The following is an 18200-nucleotide window of genomic DNA, read 5'->3' as shown; positions in this document are numbered from 1 at the left end:
ATATCAGCTGATGTACGAAGGGCTATATAAAAATAAATTTGATTGATTGATTGATTGAATTAGCCTTTTAAAATGCTAACCTTGGATTAGCTAACACAATGTGCCATTGGAACATGGTCAGCCACCTTGGGCGGCTGACCATGTCGCCTATAATGGTTGCTGGCCTATGTAGATATTTCATAAAAAATCTGTTGTTTCCAGCTACAATAGTGCGTCCTCCGAAACACAACCCAACCAAGCCGCACTGCTTCCTGACACAACGCACATCCAACCCGGAAGCCAGCCGCACCAATGTGTCGGAGGAAACACTGTACACCTAGCGACCTGGTCAGCATGCACTGCGCCCAACCCGCCACAGGAGTCGCTAGTGCACGATGAGACAAGGATATCCCTGCCGGCCAAACCCTCCCTAACCCGGACGACACTGGGCCAATTGTGTGTCACCCCATGAGCCTCCCGGTCGCGGCCAGCTGCGGCAGAGCCTGGGGTCAAACCGAGAATCTCTGGTGGTACAGCTAGCACTGCGATGGAGTGCCTTAGACCACTGCGCCACCCGGGAGACCCCTGACCCCAAACTTTTGAACAGTAGTGTATATATTCACAGTATTATGAATGAATTGTGGTTTATTTGGTAGAATTTCATATTGTGACTGATTTTACTAATTGCATTAGTAGTGTACAAAGCCAGAGGTGTGCTATTTGATAGATTCCCCTGCTCTCTCTACCTCGGGCTTCCAGTGGGGAGACCTGAGGTCAACCTACCCCAGCCCCCCTCCCCATCTTGTATTTTTGAGTGGGAGACCTTCCCAGGCAGTAGCCTGCCTAGCTCACAAACTAGAATCAGGGAGCCCACTCTGACAAGGTTAATTGACCTACAGTCCCACACGGTGACATGATATCATTGATGTGACGTGCAAATGAGCGATAGAAAACCAATAGCGCAAATGTCACCATTCCCCCAAAAATTGTGTGGGCGCCCCGTGCCGCCCCCGGCAAGATGCCACCTTGGGCGGCTGACCATGTCGCCTATAACTAAATCCGCCACTGTGGTACAGAGATAAGGTAGTCATTCAAAATCATGTTAATCACTATTATTGCCCACAGATTTAGTCCATGCTACTTATTATGTGACTTAAGATTTTTACTCCTTAACTTATTTAGGCTTGCCGTAAAAAAGGGGGTAAATTCTTATTGGCTCAAGGCATTTCAGCTTTTCATTTTTTATTAATTTGTAAACATTTTGAAAAACATATTTCCACATTGACATTATGGGGTATTGTTTGTAGGCCAGTGACAAAAAAACGAAATGTAAATTCATTCTGTAGCACAACAAAATGTAGAATAAGTCATGGGGTGTGAACCCTTACCGAAGGCACTGTATGTACTTTACCGACCGTGCTGTGCTGGTCCAGGGGTTAGAAACTGCCAGCCAGTCGACCGTGGTGGTCCCCCATGACAGATGAAAGAGAAACCCGGTGCAGCTCACACTCCATGATGTCACAACTACATCAAATTATTTTGAAGTGGTCTTTTTAAGTTTGCAGGAAATAAGGGAACGTTTCCAGCTGGTTTTAGCTTTGTCATCATGAAGCCCACCGAGACGGTCTTTGTTAAAAGCACAAAAGACACATCTTCCCAAAAAACAGTACTTTTAAATAAATTCCAGACTCAAAACAAACTGCACTTACTGGTAGGCCTAAATATCATTTATGAGAATGGACACACCCTAATATTACTGGGGCATTAACATTTACTGTAACACGTCTAATGGGCCGTGTCTAGACAGTTGGCCTTTTGCCTCTTATTGAAGAGAAAGGATAACATAAACACACTACTTCCCATTGGGTCAGACATGCTGGACCTGACCACTCTATCTGCCAGTTTCCAGTCTGTGTCAGATGTGTGAGAAAGGATTGCTCACTGTGTCGGGAGTGCATGTGGTGGAATCTGACTAACTGGAATAGAATAGCGCTGTGTAGTGTCAGAGAAAGTGTGAGTAAAATGGGAAGAGTGTGTGAAGCACTCTCTAATGTCCTCAGATGTGTGACCCGGCTGACCTTACATGTACCATCCAGACACATCCATGCACACCCTCCGAAGCAATGGCGAAAGCTAGTCTTACTGGGGTCTGACACATAATGAAAAAACATTGCAAACCAAATTCTTGACAATTTAAAAACATTAACATGTAGTGTGCGTGCGTTTGCATCTATCAGGTGCACATACTTGTCAGTACATACACACAAAAAGTAGGTCATAAAGTGGAGGTGGTGCTTTGTTTTTGAAACCAGGTATGCTGTTCACTTGCGCTATATGAAATTGGATTTCCATGCAATCATGGCTTTATATAATACTGTATGTTTTCTTGAATTTGTTCTGGACCTTTGAAAATACCCCTGGTGGCATGTCTGGTGGGGTAAGTGTGTGTGTGTGTGTGTCAGTGCTGTGTGTAAGTTGACTATGCAAACAATTTGGAATTTCTAACATATTGTTTCTTATAAAGACAACTCTTAGCCAAGAGAAACTTCCATGCATATTATTGATATTAGCCCTCTGATTACAATGAAGAGCAAAACATGCCACTGTTCTTGGCCAGCTGCAGCTAAACTAGGTCCAACAGTTTCTTTGCAGCACTTGACCATATGACTGGACAATAATTAAGATAAAACTAGAGCCTGCAGGATTTGCTTTGTGGAGTGTGGTGTCAAAAAAAGCAGACCATCTCTTTATCACAGACAGACCTCTACCCATCTTTACAAACATTGAATCAATATGTTTTCAACCATGACAGTTTACAATCGAAGGTAACACCAAGTAATTTAGTCTCCTTAACTTGCTCAACACCTACATCATTCATTGCCAGATTCAGTTGAGGTCTAGAATTTAGGGAATGATTTGTACAAAATACAATGCTGTTAGTTTTAGAGATGTTTAGGACCAGTTTATTACTGTCCACCCATTCTAAAATTGACAGGAACTCTTTGTTTAGGGTTGCAGTGATTTCACTAGCTGTGGTTGCTGACACTATAGGGTTGAATCCGCAGCATACATGGACACACAGGCTTTGTTTAATTCCAGTGGCAGATCATTGCTAAAAACAGAAAAGAGTAGAGGCGAAGAGAGCTGCCGTGCAATACACCACACTTTACATGTTTAACATCAAAGAAGCTTCCATAAAATAAAAATTCTGTTCTATTAGATAGCTCTGAATCCACAATATAGCAGAGGTTGAAAAGCCATAACGCAAAAGTTTTTGAACAACAGGTGATGGTCAATAATTTCAAAGGCTGCACTGAAATCTAACAGTACAGCTCCCACATTCTTCTTATTATCAATGACTTTCAACCAATCACCATTAATTTGTGTCAGTGCAGTACATGCCGAGTGACCTTCTCTATAAGCATACTGAAAATCTGTTAATTTGTTTACAGAGAAATAGAATTGTATTTGGCCAACCAAATTGTTTTCCAACAGTTTGCTAAGAGCTGGCTGCAAGCTGATAGGTCGGCTGTTAGAACCAGTAAAGGCTGCTTTTCCATTCTTGGGTAGCGGAATTACTTTGGCTTCCCTCCAGGCCTGAGGACAAACACTTCAAGTTGTATTAATCGTATGTACAGGATATGCATGGTATACATCTTCCAACGAAATGCTTACTTGCAGGATCCTTCTCGAAAATGCAACAACAATAAGAAATAATAAAAAATAAGAATACAAACAAAGTAAATGTCAATAGAATATAATATATTTTTTAGCATAAGTGTAATACAGGAAGGCACACTTTATAGTCCAATATTGACATGTGTATGGGGAAGGGAGGACAGAAGTTGTGATGTGTGTGTGTGTATGTCTGTGTGGGTGTTTGCATGAGTGAGTGCATCAGTGGACGCTCCTCCGAGGAGGAAGGGGAAGACCATCCTCCTCAGTGAATTTCATAAAAATAGTCAAACATTACTAACTATATTCATGTCACCAAATAATTAATTAAAACACGCTGTTTTGCAATGAGTAGTAGCCTCAACAGAACTCTCTGGTGTAGCACATGGTGTAGCCGGAAGACAGCCAGTTTCCATCCTCCTCTGTGTACATTGACTTCAAAACAAAACCTAGGAGGCTCATGGTTCTCATCCCCTTCCATAGATGTACACATTAATTATACCAACTTCTGGAGGACGTCCTCCAACCTATCAGAGCTCTTGCAACATGAACTGACTTGTTGTCCACCCAATCAAAGGATCAGAGAATGAATGTACTACAGAAAGCATAAGCTACAGGAAAACTTTGAGTATCATGTAGAAACCTAAACCTATCGATGTTACATTGAGCTGGGTGAATGGAATATGAATGACAGTGTTACGGATACAGTTATCCTGAGTGTGTATTTCTTTTCTCTCCTTCTCCCCTCACAAGTGACAATCATCATTCCCCAATCAGAAGACACCTGCTCCTTTTCCAATACCCTATCACATCCCCTTGGTTTAAAAAAAAAAATCACTCACTCACACACAAAAGGGGGTACCAAGACAAGTCACCATGGGCATACACTACCTGTAGGAATACTTTGTCTAAGTACCCTAGTTAGAACTGGGTGGACCACCCACTGTATTTTATTGGTTAGATAGCTAGCGGTTATTGAAGTAGGCTAGTCTAGTTTAGGGGTGTTTTTGGATTATTGTTTCTTTCCTTGTGTCCAGCTCAGCCCCTCTTCCCGCCCCCCTTTACCGTGTGTTTTAAAATAAACCTATAGTCTTTGACGGTAGATTTAAGTTGTCTGTGGTTTTTGTTCTCACTGTTCCCTTTTCACTGTTATAATTTGCATGAGTTATGTTACGGGTCTCGTTTCCATCCCCCTTAGACTGCAGGGCCAAAGGGATTCGTAACAGACAGTTATCAAATATGCTGTAAAAGAAATAAAGCCATGCTCATAAAAAATCTAATCGTCCTACCTCATCTTAAATGGCACCGACCACCACTGGAGTGCATGTGTGCTAAAGTACCGAGAATCAGAGCAGGTTGTCAGTCCAGTTCATGTGTTCAGCAGTCTGATGGCTTATAGATATAGTTTCTATCAGACCTCATGCTCCGATACTGTCTGCCCGACAGTAAGGGAGAGAACAGCTCGTGGCTGGAGTATGTGAGGTCTTTGATGATGCTGCACACCTTTCTCAGGCACCTTTTCGAGTAGATGTCCTGGATGGGTGGGAGCATGGTCCCAGTGATGTACTGGGCTGTCTTCACCACGCTGGAGGGAGTGGATGGAGCAATTCCTGTACCAGGCCATGATACAACCGGTGAGGACACTCTCAATGCTGCAGCCAGAGTATTTGGAGAGGACCCGGCGTGAGATGCTGAATTTCTTCAGCCGGCTTAGAAAGTAGACACTGTTGCGCTCTCTTGACAAGTGTGATGGTGTTGTTGGTCCATGACAAGTCCTCGGTGACTCTTTACTGCAATCCCGTTGATGTGTATCTGAGCATGCTCCCTCCTTTGCTTCCCGAAGTCAACAATCACCTCCTTTGTTTTGCTGACGTTGAGGGAGAAGTTATTGTCATGACACCACATTGCAAGTTCACTTACAGTACCTCCTCCCTATAGGCTGACTGTTGGTTATCAGGCCTACAACTGTGGTGTCGTCAGCAACCTTGGTGATGGAGTTGGTGTCGTGCTAAGCCACGCGGTCATGGGTGAACAGGGAGCACAGCAGAGGACTGAGGACACCCCCCTGAAGGGACCCTGTGTTAAGAGTCAGTGTGGTGGAGGTGTTGTTGCCTGTTGTCTGCCCATCAACAAGTCTAGGATCCAGTTGCAGAGGGTGGTATCCAGACGCAGGGCTCTGAGCTTGCTGTCGAGTTTGGAGGGAACAATAGTGTTGCATGCTAAACTGTAGACAATGAACAGCAGGTATTCCTTTTGTTACAGCTGTGTGAATAGCGATGGACATGGCATCTTCTGTGGATCTGTTGGAGTGGTAGGCAAATTTTCCTCACGTCAGCATCGTAGCAGCAGGAGTCTTCCTTGATGGCTCGGTATTGTCTGCCTTAAAGCGAGCATACAATGTACTAAGCTCCTCTGGGAGGGAGGCTTCGATGGGCACCGCACAGCTGGATTTGCCTTTGTAGTCTGTGATAGTCTGTATTCACTGCGATGCGAGTCTGAGTTGTCGAACATCACTTCAAGTTTGAGTCTGTATTGTCTTTTTGCATCCCTAATGAATTTGCGGAGCTCGTACCTGCTTGACTTGTACGTGTTGCGCGCCACCGAGCCATCAGGGTTCGTTCTGCTGACATTGAATGCTGTAGTACGGGCTCTCAGCATTGTACAGATATCTCCATTCAACCAGAGTTTTTGGTTGGGGTATGTCCAGATTGTTATTGTGAGTACAACATCATAAACACATTTCCTAATGAAGCCTGTGACTGACAATGTATATTCCTAAATGTTGCTGGATGAGTCCTGGGAGGGTGAATCTTTGAAGATATTCCAATCAGTATTCTCAAAACCATCCTGCAGCATCCTCTGTCCAGCACTGCACTATTCTCTGTGTTGGTGGCTCCCTCTTGAGTTGCTGTATGTAGGCGGGGAGTAGGAACAAAGGGACGTGATCCGATTGGCCGACGTAGGGGCATTGTATGCATCATGAATGTTGTGTATACATAGTCAAGCACGCCGGATGCTCTTGTGGTGTATGATACATGTTGGTGATATTTATTTAAATTTTTTAGACAGTCTAAATTAAAGTCACCCGCCACAAAGACTGCTTCTGGGTGAGAGGATTCTTGCTGGCTAATGATCTTGTACAGTTCACGGAGTGCCGCCTTTGTGTTTGCTTGTGGAGGTATGTACACAGCTGTGATAACACATGTGAATTCCATCGGCATATAGTGGGGTTGGCATTTTAGCATCAGAAAATCCAGGTCGATTAAACAGGAGCTCGCAATGTTTTCAACTTCGGTATCAGGAATTGTTTATGAGGAAACATACCCCTTCCCCGACTCTTACCAGAAGCGGACGTTCGAGCCATTCGGAATATGGAGAAGCCGTCTGGTTGAATAGCAGAGTCGAGTGTATTGTCCGTAAGCCATGTCTCAGTAAAAATAAAGACACAGAATTTCCTGATGTCTCTCTGCGATTGAAACCTTGCTCTGAGTATACAAAGTTTATTTTCCAGCAATTGGATACTACGAAGAGGAGGCCGTGTAGCCTTTTCAGCCAAGCTTGGCGTGCTCCTTTCCTTCCTCTTTGTCATTACGCGACTATCATTAATGTGATGATTGCTATTTATCGAATAATTACCTACTACATTTAATAGATATTCAATTAAATTAACCAGAACAATTAACTCATTAGGAATTTGGGGCACCACAGGAAAAGCTCTTTAACGAGTTACTATCTCCCGACTTAAGAGATATTTATATAAATTTAGAGTTTACGTCAATAAGTCAATTATTACCTCAGTCTTTTTCTGAACATTGCACAATTCTTGAATATCTCCACGAACTCTAACCTAAGAGATCAATCAGCAATACACAAATTGGCTTAATTATTTATTTACTAACTAACTAAATCATCACACAGAATACGTAAACACACAGCACATGTTATTGATTACATGCATAATACAATGAAAACAGTGGACTAACAAAAGCTTGACCGTTGGGTTACGCAATGTAAGGGGGAGGGGTATGTAAGGAGAAGGAGAGACAAAGAGAGTCAACTTATCGTACATACATTTGGAAGCTATACTCATGGGAATATGAATACTTTGCACATGAACAACCGCTCATTCGGAAAATAAATGCAATGTATACATTTATGCGTAGATGTCTTTGTCATCTCTCTGTTGAACTCGATGGTTCTATGGGAAGTGGTTCGATGTAAGTCTCTGGTTGTCCACCAGAGGTCATAATGTCCTTAATTGTAGGCTTCTTTTGTTCTGGAGTGTTCGTTAGATACTTCAGATGTACGACACAGTGTTCAGAGGGATCTGACCTTCCCTTTGGTCGTCTTTCCCAGTTTTTTGGTGGCAAAGTCTCTCTGTGTAACAAAGGATTTTCAGCCTTCCAATCCTGCCGAAGCCAAAGGAAGAGTTTCTGCAAGGTATTTAAGTCATAAAACAGGCCAATCCTCAAACATTTGCCTAGCTGATGGGTTCTTTTGATCCTCACCAAGGTGAGAGAGTCATGACAGTCCCTCTCTGGTGGGTTCAACCTTGGAATGATTCTGCAAGTTGCAACCCAACATAAAAATGACCACGGGATGTCCTGGTTGTGGATCATCGTTGCAGTCCCTCTCTGGTGGTTTACCCTGGTAGGCTTTCTGAAAGCTGCCGACCACCACAAGAATGGCCAGGGGATATCCTGGTTGGGAATTGCCGTTCCGGACCAGTCATCCGGTTGTCCAGGCTGGTAGATCTAGGCAGTAACTGAGGCAGATGTTACAGTTTTTCTCCATTGGTTTGGCTCATTTCTTGAAACAGAAATTACATTCTCAAAACTCTAAGATCATTTGGCAAAACAGTCTTACAGTTCAGCACAACACTATAGCTCACTTGCAAAAGCTCATATCTCTCCTAAAACTGTTCACTCATGCTTCAAAACTAAATTCCTTTCCCATATAAAGAGTCAGTGCCACGAAAATGGCAAAGATCCTTCTCAATTGCTTTGGCTCATTTCTTGAAACAGACCGGACGTTCTCAACACTCTTGGTGCTTTAACCAAAACTAAATTTCCTTCTCATTTAAACAGTCAGTGCCCCCAAAATGCTTAGTCCCTTTGGCATTGTGTAAGCACTGCAAGTCAAAATGTTTAGATGTTTTGTCACTATGGCAGAGGACCATTGAAATATCCCTCATGTCCACCTTTCAATCTTAGCCCAGTCATTCATTGACAATGGTTACTGTACTGTTTTTTGTCCAGCTAACAGAATACAATTGTGTATAAAACTGAAAAAAAGAAATAGGATTTTAGGGTAAGAGTAGCCTCCAAGGTTTGACATCACACATTGCACTCATACTGCCAAGGAAATTGTAACCATTATCATTCACACACAAAGTAACTTCCATACATCAGAGTAAAAAGAAAATGTATACAGCATAATATACTGTAATATAAACACACAAACAAAAAACAATGAAAATTATATGCAGCCTATAGTGCTGTAAATAAAGCTGGAGTTTCACAACTAACAGTTCTTCACTGGTCGCTGTCCCCACCCTCCCTCTCCTGACCACCATCCTCACCCTCCTGGCCATCCACACGCTGCTGTCTGTCTGGCCACAGATTCTCGTCCACATCACAGCGTATATTCTCCCTTGCGATGCAACGAGGGAAGAAACGGCGTGCATGTCGCAACCATCCCCTACACTGATCTCCTGTAATATCCTCACATGCAGCGTCCAATGCATGGAGCAGGGACCTCTGATCTTGAGCCCGATGCTCATACACTCTCCACCTCCAAGCGGAGAAATACTCCTCAATAGGATTGAGGAAAGGAGAGTAAGGAACACCATGACCATCCTTGGATGAGTAGTGAACCAGGCCCTGATGAGCGGGCCACGGTGGAAATTCACATTGTCCCATACAATGACATATTGTGGTAGGTGAGGTCCTACGAGACCTCTCTCATTTTCAGGGATCAAATCAAAATGAAGGCGGTCCAAGAAGATGAGGAGCTTCTGTGTATTGTATGGGCCAAGACTGGGGATGTGAGTGGCCACACCATTCTCAGATATGGCAGCACACATAGTTATATTGCCCCCTCGCTGGCCTGGGACATCCGCCGTGGCCCGGTGGCCAACAATATTACGGCCACGTCTTCGGCCCTTGGCCAGGTTGAAGCCAGCTTCATCCACAAACACGAGGATGTGATGGGTCTCGTTTCCTTCCAATGCCATTATTCTCTACAATAGCGTAAAAAAGAAAACATCAAATCAGTCATACAGAAGAGTCATACACTACAGTTACAGACAATTACATAGGAATGTTCTATGTTCTCCACAAGTTCAATATACTACTGGCCACTACTCCAGTGGTTCCAAACCTGGGGTACATGTACCCCTATGCAGAGGTACTACAGGGGGTATTTGACAGAAAGGGGAGGGGGAAATCATCAATGACTAGACTTACTGAAATGTTACAGTAAAACCCACAGTATTAGATAGATTTACATGGGAGGCACTAATTGCAGCTCTTTGACCCCTTTTCTTATTGTATGTTATATTCTTCAAAATAAGGATTATAATGATAATTGCATCATACAGTAAGCTGCAGTTTTTAGGCGAAATGTTGAAGTCAGATAAATCAAATACTTCCATACCTGGATTACCTGGATACACAAATCAGGTAAAGTGGGTACTGAAGCCAAAAAAGTTTGGGAACCACTGCTTAATTGTAAAAAGGTTATAATGATGGACAACCAGTAACTGACTTACATGTACATACTGGTACCGCAGCTCTTTCACTCTATCAGAGTTCCTCTCAAATGGTACCCTGTAAATTTGCTTCATTGTCATCTGATGCTTCTTCAATATCCGGTCTATTGTGGAGTTGCTTATAGAGTTGACATTTTGGAATATGGCATTGTCTTGTAGGATTGCAGCGCGGATCTGTCTCAATGTGATGGCATTATTTGCCATCACCATGTTACAGATCTCTTGTTCTTGTTGTTCATTGAGAAGTTTTCCTCTGCCACCCGTGCAAGGTTGTCATCCAATCCTAGATATAGAAGTCAAAGGACAACACTCCATTCGTAATGTATACCTTATGTATTCCTTACAGAATGAGTTACCTATGTAATTGTATTGTTGTTTTACTTACAGTAACTTTACCACAATTCTAATGCATCACTGCACAGTGACTGGAATACTACTGTAAACTGTATCATCAATACTGTAGAAAATACACTATTCCATAGTTTATTTTCTCCAATGTCTTTCTTGTCATTTTTAGTATCATAACATCCCATTGAGGTAAGATATTACTGTAGGCCTATCACACACACACACACACACACTAAATGAATAGGTAAATGTGTAAATAAATATATTTCTTGCTCTATGCACAGTGTCCTATCCTCTACAACATATAATTCCATCATTGACTGACTACATACCTGTTTTCCCTGCGAAAGGTTTGGATGATGGAGGAGACTGTTGAGCGAGGCACATTAGGCTGCACTCGGCGACCTGCCTCCGCCATTGTGAGGCCATGGTTGATGACATGGTCTATAATTGTGGCCCGAATTTCATCCGGGACAGCATGGTGTCTTCGTGCTCCTCGGCCTCTTCCCCTATTCCACCACCACGCACCCTTACTACTCCTCCTCCTCCTCCTCTTCTTCTTCTTCCTCTTCCTCTTCCTCGAGCAGGCAGTTGCCCTTGTTCATTTACTTGGCCAGGTGCCTCCATGTTCAGAAATTGTACTGGTCCTGCATGGTCAAGCTCTTTACATACATGTTTGGCAGCATTCACAGTCATGGACAGCACCTGTCAGGTAACTAAACATACTGTTTGATTGGTCATCTGAGATGTGTGAAACTCCTCCTTCGTTAGTCAAGTTTCACCTGACTGTCAATTGCTGTAATAAATTTATCAAATGTTCCAAGGGATTCATATATGGTATTCATGGTATTATGTTCTTGACTAATTTTGACAATTGAACAGACTATTGTGCATGTGATGACTTAAACAATGAAATGACGCTGACACGTTTTGGAGCGAACAACCATTAGACTGAGAATCAACAATCAGTTTAGATCGATAAGATCTATTCACTTGGAAATTGTGCTAAATGTAGGCTACATGTACTTAATCATTTGCAAAGATGTACTGAGACATTGAGACATGTACTTAGACATTTGCAATTTGACAAAATGAATGAGAAATTCAATTCTGTTGTGAACAATTGCCAAGTGGTTTGGAGGTTTGTCCATGTAGTTTTGAGAATGTAATTTCTGTTTCAAGAAATGAGCCAAACCAATGAAGAAAAACGGTAATAACTTCTTACGGGTACGTGGGACTGTAGCGTCCCACCTGGCCAACATCCAGTGAAATTGCAGATACTAAATTCAAATATTTAACATTCTTGAAAATATGTGTTATACATCAAAATAAAGCTTAACTTCTTGTTAATCCAGCCACCATGTCAGATTTCAAAAAGGCTTTACGGTGAAAGCAAACCATACGATTATGAGGACAGCACCCCATATACAAACACATGAAAAATCATATTTCAACCAGGCAGGTGCAACACAAAAGTCAGAAATAGTGATATAAAAAAATGCCTTACCTTTGATCTTCTTCTGTTGGCACTCCAAAAGGTCCCAGTTACATCACAGATGGTCCTTTGTTCGATAATGTCCTTCTTTATATCCATAAAAACTCAGTTTAGCTGGCGCGCTTCAGTCAATAATCCACTCAGTTTCCCTCCATCAAAATGCATACAAATGAATCCCAAACGTTACTAATAAACTTTTCCAAACAAGTCAAACAACGTTTATAATCAAACCTTAGGTATCCTACTACGCAAATAAACGATAACATTTAAGACGGAGAATAGTATGTTCATTACCGGAGATAAATAAGAAAGAATGTGCTTTCCTCCATGCACTTGGAAACACTACAGCCAAAATGGGAGCCACCTAGAAAAACTACAATTTGAGCTATTTCTCCAAAAACCAGCCTGAAACGCTTTCTAAAGACTGACATCTAGTGGAAGCCCTAGGAACTGCAATTTGGGAGGACTTGGGCATATAATTATAGAACTAGCCATTGAAAATAGTGGTAAGCTGAATGTTTTGTTTTTGGGATGGTTTGTCCTCAGGGTTTCACCTGCCATATCAGTTCTGTTATACTCACAGACATAATTTTAACCGTTTTAGAAACTTGAGTGTTTTCTATATAAATCTACCAATTATATGCATAGCCTAGCTTCTGGGCCTGAGTAACAGGCAGTTTACTTTGGGCACGCTTTTCATCCAGATGTCAAAATACTGCCCCCTACCCCAGAGAGAGGTACACACACTCATAAAATACATAATTCAATTTCTTTCCCAAATGAGCAGTGTTGTGGCACTAACTGATGGTCATATGGGAAACTTGTTAATGGCTCTATCACTTCCTAAGTGTCAAAGAAAATGAAACAAAAATTAATAAAAGCATTAAAAAAGATATAGTTACCACAACTTAATCATCTAATTGGACTGTATTCTATATATGTCCAAGGTCTTGGCAAATGACTATAATGGCATTGTGTCTAATGTCATATCTAGGGCGTTCCTACTTAGCGGTGTGTTGTTCTAGGACACTATCCTAAGTTGATAACTACATGATAAGTCTACAGCTGTATGGCACTAGCTTCGGACAGTCTAAAGGGATGACCTATGGACCTCTGGGGAGAAACTGGTGAGTACTGTAGCTGTAGAGTCAAAGGCCTCAGTAAAGTTGAAAATGTACCCTAAGGCTGGTATTTTGCTCATTAAATGTTCTGTTGTACGTGTGTGTTTATGCTTACACAAGCGCACATGCCAAGGGAAAGAAAACCAAGTATCTTGGTAGCTGCAACCTGTTCAGAATGAGTCTGACGTCATCAGATAATTTCCATGTCAATGCCTGGAGGTCAGTAACAATTGATGCCGACCTCAAGACATATGTTAAGGGGACCTGTAGTAATTTTACTACAAGTCACTGTGTCTTACACCATTGTAGTGGCGGTAGGTATGAAGGAGTCTATTTCATAGCTATGTTATCCACAGAGGAGCTAACATCACGACGGAAGTACTCTAGAAGCACTGAACCAGTCGTACGCGGTGTGATCATGGTTCATGACTTCTAATAATGTTCCTCCTGAATGGAGGGGTCCATTTATTAGTGGCATGTGTGTTAACCATCAGGAGAATGTTTTGGAGATTCCCTTCCACGTGTTGCAATCTAAGTGATACCCTGGATAGGGTCTCGAGTGAGAGCGGGGATAATTTGAATGTTTACAACCTTGCTAAGGGTGTTAATTCTGGAGGACCTATTGTCTGGCAATTCCACACCTAGTCATAGTGATTTAACTTTTTCCCTTTTCTCAGATTTCTCACTTTAGTACTTATTACGTATTAGAACGTCTAGAGCACATCAATCTATGTTTTGATTGTCAATGAACCCTTTGTTACCCTTGTGCTCTGACACTGTGTGGGTTGGGTGTATGAACGTAGCGATCAGGTTGATTGTAGCGGTAGCGGTAGCTGGCGACGTACTTTATAGTAATTTCGACCACGGTGGGTATTGGTATCGCGGTTTCGTGGTAGAAACAGTTGTTGGGTGTCATCTCTCAACGCTCCAATACCTGATAATGCACCCTCTAATTGGAGTGAGTGCTCCTGTCCAAACTTCAAACCTGAGATGTCAGGGTTCGCAGTGCTGCGCACTTTTGATGCGTCTTAAGCCATGCTCGCAAACTCTCTGAGTTCTAAGATTGGCAAACCAAAGTGGGCCGTAGGGCCCAAGTAGGTAATGAAGTTGGGATACATGTTCGACGAAACATTTGTTTGAATGGTAACAGCTCTTCCATTCCTGTTTCAGTGAGTAAGCCAAAGTAAGCTAAACGAAGCCTATCATAGTAAGCTTGTGAGTGTTCATGCCGAGCTTGTTTGACAGTGTTAGCCAGTGAGCTGTCGTGTTTTCGAGTCGCAGAACCACTGAATTATATTTTCAAAGCCGTGGCAAGTTTAGCGTAGTAGTTTTGCATGTGTTGTTGTTGTAGACGAATGAACCTTGTCACGTGTCTAGTCGACGTTCGACCTCAACAGGTAAAGCCTGTCAGAACCTGTAGTGTTCAGGTAGCCATCCAAGGCGTCCTCTGTCTGCTAGGAATGCCTCAGTGTCGTTTGGCTTACAGTGGTTGCTCCACTGACAGTTTTCCAATTATGCTGCAGTACTTAGAGGTCATGTGTAGTTTAGTACGGTACCCAGCGTCACCACTTCATTGCTCCAGACCAGTGCAAGGGGGAGTTAGAGCACTGATTATGCTTTTGGGTCCTACTGTGTCTCTAACTGACAATGAATGGGCAACATAAACCTAAATATAAACTGATAACTGTGCCCGACTTCAGTATTACTTCTTAAAACTGTTATTACACTTTTTTTGATTTTTTGCTCTTACTGAAGTACTGTATGTCACTCCCGACCGGTCACGTTGTACAGCGCCTAAGTGGCGCAACGGTCTAAGACACTGCATAGCTGTGCAAGCTGTGTTGCTACAGATGCTGGTTCCATACCTGTGCTGGCCTTGACTGGGAGACCCAGGAGTTGACTGTAGGTTTTTGGTTTCTCTCTAATTCTAAATAACTGGCTTTATTTACAAATTAGTAACAATGTCTCACCCCATGTTCAAGAATGGCTTTTTTCCTCGCTAATTTTACGTTACCTGAAAACGAAATCTCCAAAATATTGTTATTTTTTAAACAAAGCGATTATTATTAGTATTATTAATGTAGAATTATATAAAAGCCCCTTGGATATTTTCACAGATATATTATTAACCATGTTACTAGTAGGACAATATATTTAGGCCATATTGGTCATGTCTCCCGAGTGGCGCACAATGTTATTGCCTTGCTGTTCTCCAGCTGTATCCACTGAAAGCGCGCGAGGTTCAAGGCACGAGGGTACGGGGCCGCAAAGCCGCGCACAGAAGACAGACCTATCCCATGGGGAAGGGAGGAAGAGGAGGAGGGAGGGGGGTGGACCCCCACCTCCCCACATTGGGTAGCACAGAGCGACACTTTCATGGGCATTGCACTAATAACGGAGCTGACTAGCAGGTAACTGGACAATAGACTTGCCTACATGGAGGGTAGGGGAGAATTCTATCGTCAAATGTATTTAAGTTAGGTTCTAAGTTAATAATAATAATAATAATAATAATACTTATTTATCACATCCGACCGTGATTGGGAGTCCCATAGGGCGGCGAACAATTGGCCCAGTGTTTCTCTCCCTCTAAAAACAGAAATGTTTTGGCCTTCACAAATATTATTTTGGCCTTTATTCAGATTACAATCGCTCATTTTTTTTTTTTGAAAACGAAATAACCTCCATGTCAGGCGTGTGCGTACTGGTGGTGAAGTCAGGTGCAGGAGAGCAGAGAATTGTGAACAGGTGCACACTTTATTAAGGCAGGAGAGATATACAGATGGACGCAGCTGCGTCAAAAGCCTCCTCCAGCCAACAAGGCAAAGTGTATAGCGCGCACAAATGTCACAACATAAATGTGTAGCAATACAAATACGCTTCGTGAAAACACATGGAAAACAACAAACCCTTAGCCTAGTGCGTACAACACGTAACACAAAAATAATTTCACACAAAGACATGAGGGGGAACAGAGGAATAAATACAATTAGTGTGATTGGGGAATGCAAACCAGGTGTGAATGGAACAAGACAAAACCAATGGAAAAATTGAAGAATGGAGCGGCGATGGCTTGAAAGCCGGTGACGTCGACCGCCGAACGCCGCCCGAAAAAGGAGAGGGGCCGACTTCGGCGGAAGTCGTGACTCTCCAAAATATCGTTATATATTATCAAGTTGATGGCACAGTCACCTACATAAAGCTGAGTGACTCACCCATTCATGGCTTTGGGTCAAAATAAATAAGTACCAAAATTCTTTCTGATAGCCTTTAATAAATAAATGTTCTGGTTATCCTGACCTGGACACCATGTACATTATAATAATCCATTACGGGCTATTAGCAGAACAATTTACCTTTACCAACACCTCTCTGTATTTTGATACTTTGTGGATGGGGTCTCCCCAGTGGTGCAGCTGTCTAAGTCACCGCATCGCAATGCAAAATGCGTTGCTACAGATACACGTGCAGGCCGCCACCGGGAGACCCATGAGGCGGCTTTTGGTTTTAATTTAGAATCCTCTACATGTAATTATTGGCGGAGAGTCACGTCATATTTTTCGATATACTGTAGGTCTACCGTAGGCGACATGAGTCTCACTAGTGTTGAGTAATGTGCTGTTAAAAGTGGTTTAGGTCCTATTTAAAGAGCATATTGAAGTTAGAAGCAATAGCCTACAACTATTTTAGCACCGTTTTGCAGTGCTCTGAGAGAAGCATGGGGACTGGTCTTGATAAATCAATGAGATTTTATTTTCACTGAACCTCCGTTTTGGTATTGGTTAGACTACAATTATGGTGTACAAATGTTATGCTCTTAGTGTAACATTTATTTAACTAGGCAAGTCAAATTCTTATTTACAAGGACAGCCTACTCCTTCCTCCCTGTTGGGGAATTGTACCCCAGTCTCCCGTGTGCCTGCACAACATGGGGATGCTTTAGCTAAATAGCCCAGTACTGTATAGCCTACACCCAACTGTCACTTTGTACAGCACCATATTTTCCATTCCATCCTAAAGGTAACCCAGAGGGTTTTTCGTTTTTCTTGGAATATAAACACCATAATATTAATCAAATTAATCACAAACTCTAAAAATAATTGGAAAGGTTGATACAAATTAATTGATGTCGTTACAATAAAGAAAGTAAACAAGATGCTGTGTTTTTATTTACAGTAGTGATGGACAGCTGGTGCCATTTTGAAAACAGGTTTTCAAACACTTGTAGCCCGATTAGCAGGACAATACTCTTTATAGCCCGGCTACTGTAGGAGTGAACATCCCCCTACCTACAATGTGTTCAATGCTTAAGTATTAAGTACTGAAGTGTTACATTTCTAACTAAAAACAGCGGTACAGTATTTCTTCATCAACATCTTTATGCTTTCGTTAATAAAATAACTAGAAAAAAAGACTTTCAAAATGCAGATGGTTATTTAAAGTACATTTTAGTTGCACTTCCACCCAGCTCCCCAACCACAGGTAAAACCTTGCTGAGATGATCAATGTATTTGTTGCATTGTAGCATCTCAATTTCTCTAGAGAAAACATCTTGATGGCCTCAAAAGTTTGGACACACCTACTCATTCCAGGGTTTGAAGTTTCTAAAACTGTTTGAATGGTGTCTGTGAGTATAACAGAACTCATATGGCAGGCAAAAACCTGAGAAAAAAATCCAACCAGGAAGTGGATTGTAGTTTTTCCAAGACTGGGCCTATTCAGTATACAGTGACTTCGGGTTCAATTTGCACTTCCTAAGGCTTCCACTAGATGTCAACAGTCTTTAGAACGTGTTTCAGGCTTTTGCAGT

The 18200-nt window shown here is 42.2% G+C and overlaps 1 protein-coding gene across 1 annotated transcript; it reads right to left on the bottom strand.

The window, feature by feature from the left end:
- Positions 1 to 7534: 7534 nt before the first annotated feature.
- LOC123729872 (uncharacterized) lies at positions 7535 to 12162 on the bottom strand. Its single transcript, XM_045706417.1, has 3 exons — positions 11107 to 12162; positions 10427 to 10709; positions 7535 to 9895 (listed from the first exon to the last, which is right to left on the bottom strand). The coding sequence occupies exons 2-3, from the start codon at positions 10634 to 10636 to the stop codon at positions 9062 to 9064; spliced, it is 1044 nt and encodes a 347-aa protein (XP_045562373.1). The 5' UTR covers positions 10637 to 10709; positions 11107 to 12162; the 3' UTR covers positions 7535 to 9061.
- Between the last annotated feature and the right edge of the window lie 6038 nt (positions 12163 to 18200).

The sequence above is a fragment of the Salmo salar genome, chromosome ssa23 (genome assembly GCF_905237065.1).
Source record: "Salmo salar chromosome ssa23, Ssal_v3.1, whole genome shotgun sequence".
In the NCBI taxonomy this organism is placed as follows: domain Eukaryota; kingdom Metazoa; phylum Chordata; class Actinopteri; order Salmoniformes; family Salmonidae; genus Salmo; species Salmo salar.
This window is presented reverse-complemented; position numbering and strand designations above follow the sequence as displayed.